We start from the raw sequence: 13,613 nt of genomic DNA, 5'->3' as shown, positions 1-13,613 counted from the left end.
TGTTCTTTCTCACACATACATTAACTTTTGTTCTCTCTCTGTGTTCCTGTGTTCTCTCTCTCTCTCTCTCTCTCTCTCTCTCTCTCTCTCTCTCTCTCTCTCTCTCTCTCTCTCTCTCTCTCTCTCTCTCTCTCTCTCTCTCTCTCTCTCTCTCTATCTTTCACTCACTCCATCTCCACCTCCATAGAGAGCAGTGATTGATGATCTTGTTACACCAGGTCGTGCATGTGTTGAGAGGTTATGGCACCAGAGAGCAGAGTTCAGGTCACTGATGAACAATGTGGGCAGAATTCAACACTGTCATTGAATTGTGGGGTCCAGAAGTGAATGACACATCTCTCTACCAGGGTGTCAGACTGGCACTTTTTCTTGTGTCTTTGCTCACCACACTCACAGGGATGGGAGTGTGTGTGTAAGGGCCCTATATGGTTGTGAGATCATTAGCAAACTAAGACGTTGAAAATGGGATTAAATGCCAAAATGAGACCCTGAACACAGAATTCTGCAAATCCATTATCCGGATCCAGTGGAAAACACCAATTAATGCATGCAGGACAGAATTAGGATGATACCCACTCATAATCAAAATAAGAGAACAATTACATTTTACAACACCAAAAAGAAAGTGACCCAGATGCACTCCATAACAAGGCACTTGTCACACAGCCACCAGATAGAAAACTCACTGGACTAAACCAAATTATAAAGCAGCAGAAGGAAAGCCATCTGACTCATCGGAAAGAAGCAACCCAGTAAAGAGTAAACTAGAATGCTATCTGGCCCTAAACAGAGAATACACCATGGCAGAATAGCACGGCTGAGCACTGACCGACCCAAAACAAGGGCCAAAATAACCCTACACAAAGCCCTAGTGTGTGTGTGTGTGTGTGTGTGTGTGTGTGTGTGTGTGTGTGTGTGTGTGTGTGTGTGTGTGTGTGTGTGTGTGTGTGTGTGTGTGTGTGTGTGTGTGTGTGTGTGTGTGTGTGTGTGTGTGTGTGTGTGTGTGTGTGTGTGTGTGTGTGTGTGTGTGTGTGTGTGTGTGTGTGACAAAACATTTTAAAGTGGTGAAATTTGCCGAACCATACAAGCTGAGCAAGCTCACAGCTCAAGCTGGTAAACACTCTTGTACGATGAAGTATGGTATGAAGTTACCAGACGATATGCTGAGCCCCCGGCAGAGAGGCTCAGCATGTGATTCTACACAACGTATCATTAGCCTGCTCCTTGTGTCAAGTCCTCTGAGCCTGTCCTCCCCCGCCCCTGCACTGATGATGCTTTCTCTCTCTCTCTCCGTCTATCAGTTGCACCCTCACGCCTCACCCCATTTCCCCATCGATGTCGGTATCCACTCTCTCTATGTTTTTTCCACTCCATTTGGTCCTGTCTCACTTACACCCCCCCCCCCCCCCCCCCCCCCCACACACACACACACACACACACACACACACACACACACACACACACACACACACACACACACACACACACACACACACTGATCTCTCTGTCTCTCTCTCTGTGTCTCTCTTTTGAACGGGTACTGATTTGTACGCCTCTGTTCCATGCTTCTCTCACCTTTAATTGCCTTTTCACTCGTTGTTAACTTGTTACACTACACCGCCACACACACACACACACACACACACACACACACACACACACACACACACACACACACACACACACACACACACACACACACACACAGTGTCTGGTGGCTCAGGGGTAGAGTGGCTGGATGGTAACCGCAAGGTCGCCAGTTTTGCTCCTGATGTGCTGGTTGGTGCCTTGCATGGTTTCCGCCGCCATCGGTGTATGAATGTGTGTGTGAATGGGTGAATGTAATGCACAATCTCTGTAAAGCGCCTTGGATAAAGGCACTATATAAATGCACCATTTACCATTTACCCTCACTCGCCCCCATCAGATGGGAATATGATTTATGCACTGGAAAATCCTGAGCACTTTGTTGTGTATCTGTACCCTCTCTTTTACATCTGCTTCCATCCCTAGTGTTCGCGGCCCACGCATTTGATGGGTCGGCATTGTTTATTGTTTATTTTAATGATCAATCAATAGATTGTGTTCTGGCTTGGATCAGTGATACTAACGTAGTACACAGTACTTTATGTTCCTATTCATCAGTATTATATATATATATATTATATATTATATATATATATATAAACACGCACGCGCATTACATTTACATGATTCTTTTCTATGTTATATTGTCATATATAAATGGTGAAATGGAAGTGTTTTGCCCACTATTTGGGGGCCTTCTTTCAATATCCTCACAGCCCACAGGGCACGAATTGTCCACAGGGAGCAAATTGTCCTCCTCTTATGTTGTTAGACCAGGGGGCTAGGTAGGTGCTAATGCTCTGCTATAGCATTAGCTCGGCCCTGCACAACCGTCCCCATGAGTACATGTTCCAGAAGACGAAGATTTAGTGTCTCCACCAAGCCGAAGGCATGGGGAGAGAGTATGTTTTGCACTCCGTCCGTGTGTCCGTGTGTCCGTGTGTGTGTGTGTGTGTGTGTCCGTCCTTCCGTCTGTGAACAGCTAATCTCTGGCACCGTTAACCCGGTCGATGCCAAATTTTGCACACACACTACCTGGATGCCAACGATGAACCTCTGCCCCAAAATTTCCAGAACGGCCTGTTATAGCGCCACCAGGAGGCCGCTTTGTGCAAAACAAGTTTTTGGACAGTAGACCTACAGATTTTGTCCAAACATCACGCAAATTGGTATACAGTCTCTCTAGAGCCATTCAACGAAACGGGTCTTTCAGATTTCTCAGACTCCATCCTGATTGGCTAAGATTGGCTTCCAAAGTTCGCAGGAGTGCTCAGTTACAAACAAAATGCTGCAAATCATGAACACATCGTGTGATTTCCGTGAAATTGTGCACGCACATTCCCACTAGGCCGAGGAAGAAATGCCACATGAACATTTTCAACTCAGCCTCATGGTGGCGCTATAACTGGCTGAAAAGTGTTTTTACCTCAAACTGCACGGATCTGTGGATATCTTTGTATGCCAACTCCCTAGAGGCCAAGGAAAAACCTTTGCATGGAATCTGCTCTTTATAGCGCCACCAGGAGGCCGACATATGTAAAACACATTTTCTAACATTACTCCTTCAGATTTTATCCAAATTTCACACAAATCGGTGCACATGCTCTCCATAGTCAAGTGATCAAGACGGGTTTGTTTGATTTCTCATAATCCACCCTCATTGCCTACGATTGGCTTCTAAACTTTTCAGGAGTAGCCCGCTTTGTACCCGTTTTGTACAAAACGCCACAACTACTCAACGCAGCGTCCCATTGTGGTGAAACTGCATGCATATTCCCACTAGGCCAGGGACGACTAGTTTTCATAATCCTCATGGCAGAGTAGGCTAAGTACTGTATGCATGCAATTTGCGTGATGTTTGGACATATACCCTTACCTACCTGGCAGGTTAAGCACCCAGATTAGCATTTCAATGCCTGATCTGCCAGTGTACATCCACCGGACAGTGAGGAAAACACTCGCGAACGGGCGCGACCTGATGCGGCACAAACGCGACGAACCGAGGCGAATATATATTCAGGTCCAATTCCTCATGGGGGCCGAGATCCCTGGTCCAATTCCTCATGGGGGCCCTGGCCCCCCGGCCCCCACAGACTCTACGTCACTGAACTAGGCTTTGGAAGAAATGCCACTTGACAGTTTTCAAATCAGCCACATGGTGGCACTACAACAGGCCAAGCCGCGTCACACACGCACACGCACACGCACACGCGCACACACACACACACACACACACACACACACACACACACACACACACACACACACACACACACACACACACACACACGTTTATATTGCTTCTAAACATTTTGCCAAACATCACACACACTCCTATCCTCCTGGTGGAGACCTGTGCAGAAGGGCACTTTTTCTAGTTTATTCATGCATTCTTCTCTCTTCTTGTCTATTTGAGACGTTGATGTCACCTTATTTTACTTTACCTTATTTTTCCAAGTTGAGTTAACCATTTAAGCCATATTCATACTCTATTGTACGTCAGTGTATCACAGGCAAAAATAGCCAATAGGCAATTTTGAAATATTTCGCCAATAATGAAAATAGGGAGGCCAGGTTGAAACTGGTTAATACATTTTCCTCCAATTAACAGCGTTTTAATCAACGGCTTTGATGTCTGCAGATGCTGTCAGGTCTTTGGCTCCAATTAACGGCGCCTAATGAATTTGGCCCATCTACTGTTATATGAATAGCCCCCTTTTTTATTGCGTTAACCAATTATAGATCTGACTGTGCTACTGGTCATGTCCTGCTCTTTAATTGGATTCCCCCCCAGGGGTTATTGATTTCATGTTGGATTTGGCTGAACCATCCAATACAGCGCTATACTGTAGGTACGGGTGTGACGTGTGAGCCATTCCAATGCAATATGTGTATTTAATGTATATCTGTATATGTGTAATGGTAAACAGTGGAAATTGCCACTCTTAGTGCAAACATGTTGAATAGATGTTAGTTTGTATACATTGAGGCGAGTGGAGAGATGGCGAGAGGATGTAAACAAAACTCAACAACCCTCACAGCTAGCATGTGTCACGTGTTTCTGAGAAAGAGAAGTAATTAATTGAGAGAGTATTTGCAATGCAAAGGGAATGAATTAAACTCTTATTAAAGAGATGAAAGGCTCTTGTTTCACAGAGCACAGTGATGAGCTTGTATGTTCCTTACTGGACTATTCTGTTCTAGACTTTGAATATCTTAAAATTAGCTTAAGGGAGGACCGGCGGGCAGACAGACCACGTCATCACGCGACTGACATGTACAGAGATCTCCATAATGGGCATATTGGTTGGTTCGGCGTAGGTGTCTAATAGTAGTAACAGGAAACCACCAAAAAAGTCGATTCTCTCAGCCGTTTCGACCGATAATCAACCGATAATTCCCAGTAGGTTACTTATTACACCGATCTTATCTAGCCGATCGGCTCGTCTGGAGCCTACTGGCTGCGATTGGCGTTGATGACACGTTAACCGATCTTATCGGTCTATTCAGGTCTACTGGACATGCTGGGAGCCTACTGAAAATGACAAGCCTCCTCATACCCTTAACCGCAAGCATGTCGCAGCGCGGTCCTAATATTAACGCATGTTCGCCAACCTTAATACTGTCGTTTTGGTTTACTGCCTACTAAAAACGACAAGCCTCCTCATACCCTCCCCTAAACTTAACCGCAAGCATGTCGCAGCGTGGTCCTAATATTAACGCATGTTCGCCAACCTTAATCCTTTCGTTTTTTTTTTATCAGTCGGCAGGCATGCCCATACTCGTCGAAAACAATCGTACTGATCCGAACTGATAACTGCGGTCTTGTCCATTGATAACAGTCGAAGCGGGTGATTCTCTGGGCCGCGGCTGAGCGGTCCAGGCACCTAGGCCGGTAATCCAGCCTGACGGCGTGTCGTGGGTTCAAGTCCCGAGCCCGTCGGCCTTTGCTGCATGTCTTCTCCCCATCTCTCTCCCCATTTCCTGTCCAAACATTGCTGTACCCTATTAATAAATGCAAAACGCCAAAAAAATCTATTCTGGGTTCTACAATGAGCTTTTGTTTTGTGGAAACCTGTTGTAAACCCAGAGGTGCTCTGATCGATCAGCCACCGATCGGTGATCAGCCGATTTTCACGATGTTCATCTTTGTGACAGGCCTAAACATTCTCCCCTTCCTCTCCACACACACACAGGAACAGTTTTGATGTGGGTTTTGACATTTTTTATTTTGGAAATATTCAAATTTTCCCCCTTATGCACAAGATCGGTATCGGCAGACCGTGAGAAAAACAATCAGTGATCGGGATCGGTCCCAAAAAACCCCGATCGGAGCACTTCTAAAACCCACTGTACTACATATTTCAGTTTAGATTAGATATTTGTATATACTGTATACACTACTGCAGGGTAAGGGTTGTATTTAGAAATACAAGTATAAATACTTGTGTGTTTCAGTTCTAAAGGGCCACATGATCGATTCTAAACCAAAACCCTAAGCCATTTTCCCTCTGAAATGCACACCATTATCCTTCTAAAGATTAACATTTAGCAACGCCAATCACAAGCGTCTCTCCATCTCGCTCAAGAGAGATCAATACAATATGTTTCATCCAAATCTCACCTTTATTTTAATCAATCATTGATTATGTAAAGCACAACCATTGTTCTTTGCAGTTAGTTGGTATCTTTGTTAACTACTTAAACTCTATACTTCATTGACTGGCGTCCCTCAGGGATCTATACTTGGTCCCCTCCTTTTTGCTTCTGCATACACCAAATCTCTGCACCAAAGATCTAGATTCTACAACCTCACTGTCACAATGTGCCGCAACAATGCATTGTGAGTAGATTGGATGTGGTTACATCTGAAATGATGTGTGATCATCATTTTTTAGAAGCTGTTCTTTATCTGGCCTGCACATTATTACTACTACTTTGTGTAACAAAAAAAGGAAGAAAAATAAAAATGCAAGAAAGGATTAGCCTCTTTGGAGTCTTGGGGCAGTGGCTCCCGTTGTAAGCCAATACGATTAGGGACGCTTGGCAATGCTGCTCTACCCGTAGCAGAGCTGTTGCTGCTGCCTGCTCCTCCATGCTTGTCACTGTGGATTCCAGCGTGAGTTGACACTGACAGAGTCACTGTGGCATTGTGTTCTGTGTTGCTGTATTCTGCTGGACAGCCATTTCACTCTGCTGCCCAGTTTCACATGTCGATTAGACGGTCAGGGTGTGTGTGTGTGTGTGTGTGTGTGTGTGTGTGTGTGTGTGTGTGTGTGTGTGTGTGTGTGTGTGTGTGTGTGTGTGTGTGTGTGTGTGTGTGTGTGTGTGTGTGTGTGTGTGTGTGTGTGTGTGTGTGTGTGTGTGTGTGTGTGTGTGTGTGTGCATGACCACTGCACGTAACTAATCACCCTAACAGTGTAAATAAGGAGCATTGGGTCTTTTCTCTTCCTCTTCATTCAACTCATACTACTATTACGTTTGTGCAAGACGAGCCAATGCTTTTGTTTCATTTTTTGTTTCCCAACACGCAGACTCACTCAAAAACACAAATCACCACCACCTTCTGATACTAACCTTTCGGTGAGCTGGCTACCATGTCAGGACCTCCTCAGCAGATGGACTGGCCATCAGAGGTGGGGTTGACACCAGGCAAACACAGGGAGAATTTCAATTATGCTAAATTATGACTGCAAGACATATATTGGCCATTTCAAGAATTAATGCAATTGGGGAGTGACCTGGCACGTCAACTAATCTGTCTACCACATTCATAGTATCTACGTTGTAAAATAAATTTGGAAGGATGCACCAAACTCACTGATGGAGAACAGTGGGTTATACAGTACATCACACATTTTTCCCCTTGTCTATTGGCCTCAGCCTATTGGTCAGCAAATATGATGGATTATTTTAGACTGATAGTTGAACGGCGTGACTCACTTTGGACATATCACCAATTAAGTCATAGAGCCTGTTGTGTGGTTGTTCAGCTTAGTGGCTCAGTTCAGCCTCTCTCTCTCTCTCTCTCTCTCTCTCTCTCTCTCTCTCTCTCTCTCTCTCTCTCTCTCTCTCTCTCTCATATATTCTGGTTCTGGCTGGGTGTGTGATTATGTCCAGGAGAGAGAGCATTGTCCATGGGCCAGCATTCTGCTACTGTAATGATGGATGGAGAAATGGGGTTCCTTCCTTCTTGTTTATCCTTCCTGCTGAGAAGTGCGGAACACACACAGAGACGCACTCAAAAAGGTTTCTCTGACTTTATCTACAGCTCTCTGTCTCACTCTCCCTCCCCCATCGGTCTCTATTAGTGTGTCTATCTGCTTGCTTTCTCCGTCATGCCGTCTCTCCCCTTGTCTCATGTTGTCTCTTATTCTCTCTGGCTCGATCTTGACTTATTTTTTTTGCATTCTCTTGTCTGTCTGTTTCTGTACTTGTGTGTCTTTCCTGTTCCCTTGTCACTCACTCAGCATGTGACAGTGTGTAGACTTCCTGCCCTTCTCACAGTATAATGAGGAAAGGAGACACGTATGAACACTTGGCCAGAGAGAGACGGACAGGAAAAGAAGTCATGGAGTGAGAGAGAGCAAAAGAGAGCGGAAGTTAGGAAATTAAATATTTTTTCTAGTGACATATTTTAGGACCTGAATCATGAGGAGTGAGAGCAAGGGGAGAGAGAGGAGAGACCGAGAGGGGTGGAATTAAGTGAATATTAATATTTAGTAGGCTATATTTTGAAGTGACAGACTAATGTTGACATGGGCAGATAAGAGAGAGCACCAGATAGAGAAGGAGAGAGAAAGTAATGGACCCTTAAGGGTTCCATTTGTACACTCTCATAGTTCATTGAACACTCAGGGTTTTACTGTGTGGATATATTTTCAAGTGACACTTTTGAGGACAAACAGTGGCTAGCGCTGAGGGCTTCGATCTGTCTCTGTCTCCCAGAGGAGTGTACGGATTTATTGACCGTCGCGGCTCCGCTGATATACAACCCAGACAAGACGCATTTATATTCAGAGTTGTTTATCCAAGTGATAATTAGATGGCATTTATTCACCGGGGAGTAAATAAAAATTGCCCACTGGTAATCTTCTTCCCGCCTTGCTCCGCCATGGTACTCTCCCTCGAATCTCTGCCTTCAAGTTTTGACAGGGGAAAGGCCGTCCCACCCAGACTCATAAACAAACTATGCCAAAAGTATTTCAAGATGTCTTCAGGCATCTAGTCTGTGGTTATGTTTGCATTATTCCCCCAAAACACAAATATACCGCAAGGCAATTCTTGTCTTCACCGCAACTCAGTGGTGCACAATAGAAATAGCTCCAGTGCATTGTTGAGATGCTTTGCAACTGTACTGTACATTTATAACGATCAAAAATAAATATTATATGTTGTGTCCAGGCGCCAACATTCTCCCATCCTTCTACACTACAGTGTATTTGTATTGTACACTTCCTGAATGCAGTTCCAATTTGCTTTGCGGAAACAGTGCTGCCTTCTTGTACAATTATACTATTTCCAGTACCCTATACAGTAATGTCAGTTCAGTCAGACACTCTTGTCAAGATTAAATGAATTATTGCGGTGATATTTCATTGTATTCGTCAGTGTGGCTCTGCTCCTGTGAGGCTCCATAACAATCTGCGCAACCATGACACAGACTCTCAGATCACAAACCCCCCCCAAAGCAGAATAAATATACACAGTTATGGACATGATAATAGACATATGAACCTCTCATAGAGAAGAACCTAACAGAACATGATACGATAGGCTGTATACTGAATGATATTCCTGTCATAGTGAAAACCTAAATGCTACTACAGGAGGTTTAATCACTGAGAATTTGTCATTTGTGGTAGCAGTGAGAGATGTTGAGCATGTAAGATTGAGTGTCGGTTTGTTTAAATAGACAGTGTTGAACCGTTATGTGATTGGAGGGCTTATGCGAGTGGGACTTTGCTTGTGTTCTGTGCCTGCCTGGAGTGAACTACCGCAATGCTCCATTTTATGAAATCATTTTTAAAAGTGAAAGGTTTCCAGGTGCCTCCTGCCGTTGCTCCAGGAACCATTGTCTGCCTCCGTGTGTCTGTCTGCCCTTTTCATTCATTAATTTCATTCCCTGACATCTGTGTGATAATCAACGTGTATTCCTCCTGACCATGAAAGAGACACGCTGTTGGTGTGAGTCATTCAGGGTAACAGAGCACTGTGTCAGCCTTCAGGAAAAATAAATAAATGAATTGAAATAAAACTTTGCCACAACCCAAACCAGTGTAATCAGCCAAAGAACAGAATCTACGTATGAAAATAGAGATGTTGTTGTTTTTTTCCTCTGCCACACACTTTTTTTGTTCAACCTCGCTCGGCTATGGTAATCTTGCAATATCAAGGCATCCTCGCACAGGCGACCCAACCCCGGCTGGGTCGTCTGGGCGAGGGCGTCTTATGTTGCAAGACCCCAAACACCCAATAAACCCAGGATACATCACTGATGATGTGTCTAAATCGCACCAAAATTGTTTATTAGAAGTCACTTTTGATCTTTTTGTTGGATTAGTCATTTATCACCTTTTTCCCCACCACATTGAAATGTAACTATGGACGAGTCTGAACAAAAAGTAACTCTGCAGAGAATATTGAACTCAACGATGAGTTCACTGGTTGGTACAGCGGTGCAGAGAAGGCATCGTTCCTTTCCAGACAGGGTATATGGTGTTATTGATTTCACCCAGTCATACTTATACTTAATCCCTCTTCTCTCTCTCTCTCTCTCTCTCTCTCTCTCTCTCTCTCTCTCTCTCTCTCTCTCTCTCTCTCTCGCTCGCTGACTCTGTTGTCTACCTCTATCCCCATCTCTTTTTCTGTCTCTCTTTCTCTTACCTTCTGTCACTGATGTCTCTCCACAGATATATATAGATAATGGGCTGTGTGCAATGCAAGGATAAGGAAGCCAGAAAACACACAGACGATCGTGACACCAGCCTCTCCCAGAGTGCCGCCGGCTACCGCTATGGGGCTGACCCGACGCCCCAGCCGTACCCCAGCTTTGGGGTCACAGCCATCCCCAACTACAACAACTTCCACACCCCCGTCGGTCAGGTCGCTGTCTTCGGAGGGGTCAGCACCTCCGCTCACACAGGCACACTGAGGTCACGAGGCGGCACAGGTAAGGGACGGTGACCATGTTGATGTGTTTGAGATCCAAGGCTTGAGCTTTCCTTTTAGTGGCCCTGGTTTGGTTACCGTTGCTTCATTTCAAAGTCAGGATAGTAAATCATGTAACAGTGTGCTGTAACAGGTGTATCACACAGACACTCCAAAACACATTAGGACTGACTGTATAACTTTTTGAGTGGTGCAAACCACTCCAACAACCAGCTTTGTCTGTATCTATGTTTGTGTCTATGTATGTGTGTACCTGTACGTGTGTGTACCTGTACGTGGGACCCAAATAAATTAGCATGGTTACTATGGTCACTGACATTACGTCAGACCACAGCTGATCAGGCTATATAAGACCTTGCACCACTCAGTTCACACGGGTGTGATTTTTATAATAACGCTGACATGTCCCAATTTTAGCACAAAGGCTTTTTAAAACGGTAGCTACAAAAATGCAAGATAACGACAGCTTGAACTGCATTCTGCATGATGTTTTATGTCCTAAGAATGTGACACCCCAAATTTCCCATAGTTGGATGGCATAAAAACGTCCCTATGCTGGAAAAAACCCTGATCTCCACTTCAAATATAGAAACATCGGGGGCGTGGGGGAAGGAAAAAGGCAAAGGGGTCACCAAAATTACTAGGGTTTGTCCTCTCTAAAGCAATCTGTCCATTCGATTTTTGGATGTTTTGTGTGTGCAGTTGGTATTTCTGGCCTAATGTGGCACTAGGAGCGAGGAAAGGACATGATGGCATCATCAGTAGTAGGGACCATCCTCTGGGCCTGAGGTCTATGAAGGTGCACAGAAAATTACAAAGCAATGTTATCAGATACTTTGATTGGGACCAAAGTGGTAAACAATTTACTGACCCACTGACATAGCTATAGCTATATAGAGCTACTATAGCTAAATGCCCATGCAGGCACAACACTCATGGAGTCTCCAACATTAATACAGTACGCCCTTTCATGTTGCTGCTTTCTACAACCCCCCCTCCTCATTTCACCAGCCCATGCCCTGCCTGCAGCTCCGCTCCCAGCCAACCCTCCACAACCCTGCGAGGAACGTCCGGCTGGCATTAGCGCGGGTCTTTGTGTGTCAGGCCTCATTGTTTGTCTAGAGAATATTCCTAGTCAGGATATCCTTTATATTGGAGTGAGCGTCGGCCTCCGCTCTGCAGAGGAACTCTCTCAGTTTTCCACTCAACTTAGCAGGAGGCCTCTCCCTCTCAGAGTGTGGATTATGTTCAGTCAGCGTCTATAATCCACTCAGTGGCAGGGGAGCCCCGGGCTTCAACCTTTTCATTTTCTCCCGGTGGGGAGATTTGGATGCGAGCTGCCCTTCCCTCTCTAAAAACTCTAATAACACATTCAGCCCTACTTTTCTGTCTCATACTAAAATATATATTTTTAGTTCAATGTTTGTTTTAAAAACGCCATTGACAATGAAGAGAAATTAATGTTTGTTTTGTCCCTAACACAAACATTAAATCCCATTAACAATAAAGAGACTTTAATGTTTGTTTTGACACGGTTTGTTTTACATCATCATTACATCACCTAATCATAGCAACAGTCACTTCACACAGGTGTGATTTTTCAAATATATTCACTATAAATAAATGTATTTTGTATGATTCTGAGTAACTCTGATCATAACAATCCATATACAGTACATGCTACCCTACAAACAACCACCCTTGAGCCTTCTGGGAAGAGTTACTTTATGGGGCCGCCCAGGAACCATTTATTTCTTTTGTCTAAAAATCACACCCGTGTGAAGTGAGGGGCGGTCTTATCATCATACATCATCTCATTCTGGGTCAGTTTGCGTCCTCACAAAAAGCCAAAATCAGCAACATATCATACAACAGCCACGGGCATAGCTTAAGAGGTCCAAGTATTGTATCTCTCAAGTATTGCGCAATGTCTGACATCTCTCTACCAGCCACATTTTTACTAATCACTGTTACGACCCCCTGTCTAGGGTAGGGGAAAATAACAATAATGGAGGAGACAGCTTTTCATTTTATTTTATTTTATTATCACTTTTTTTGTTTCAGCAGAGCCAAAACTCTTTCAGAATGGCTTCAGGGTGCCGGTTTACATTCAAGAGAACTTCCTAATCTATAAAAGAAAAATTACCCTTACTCTAAAGTCCCTAACTGAATGAAAAACTAAAATACAATTATTCTAACAAGAAAAATACAATAAAAGCAAAATTTACACATTTAAGGAAACAGACTTAAACTTGCATAAACCAAAAAGAAGTAGAACTCAACTTACTCACAAAAGACTGTCCACAAACTAACTCACAGAACCGAACAGCAAACAAATGAAAGATGCAAAAAAACGTTGCATTGGCTGGTGAACAAGGCGGAGCCTCTGCTCCAACGATCAGCTGTTGTCCTCACAGGAGTCAAGTCAAACTGAGCATTTTATAGAGAACAGGCCAACAGCTCAGCCAATCGTGACCAGGGCGTGGACGGGAAGATCGAATGAGGAGAGAGGGGCAGGTCCAGGCTGGACCTGTCAATCTGCAGCCACCTGTGTTCAGCCACTTCACTCTCAAACTAGAAATCACGAAATCAGAAACCACGAAAACACACAAAGGATTGTAACTGCAAAAGGGGCATTCTCAGCGACAGTAGATGATGCACATCCATTCATGCAGGAGGTCAGGTCATCCTTACTTGGTGCAGCAGCCGGTGTTACAGCTCTTGCCACCCTCACACGCGCACCCAGACGCACACTTCTCGCATCCAGGGGGGCAGCACGCGCAGCAGCTGTTCTTGCACGAGGTGCAGGAGCAGTTGGTACAGGAGCAGGATCCAGCGCACTTGCAGGTTCCAGA

General features: G+C 44.5%; 1 protein-coding gene across 3 annotated transcripts in view; it reads left to right on the top strand.

The window, feature by feature from the left end:
* fynb (FYN proto-oncogene, Src family tyrosine kinase b) overlaps nt 1-13,613 on the top strand; it is a 104,796-nt gene that overhangs the window by 46,302 nt on the left and 44,881 nt on the right. For all 3 annotated transcript variants that reach the window (XM_079526574.1, XM_079526573.1, XM_079526575.1), the window contains exon 2: nt 10,500-10,759. In XM_079526574.1, the coding sequence (XP_079382700.1) occupies nt 10,513-10,759 (247 nt within the window). In that variant the 5' untranslated portion in view covers nt 10,500-10,512. The remainder of the gene's footprint in view (nt 1-10,499; nt 10,760-13,613) is intronic.

The sequence above is a fragment of the Electrona antarctica genome (assembly GCF_951216825.1).
Source record: "Electrona antarctica genome assembly, chromosome: 17".
Lineage (NCBI taxonomy): Eukaryota > Metazoa > Chordata > Actinopteri > Myctophiformes > Myctophidae > Electrona > Electrona antarctica.
The sequence above is the reverse complement of the archived record's forward strand: the minus strand, read 5'-3'. Positions and strand labels throughout refer to the sequence as shown.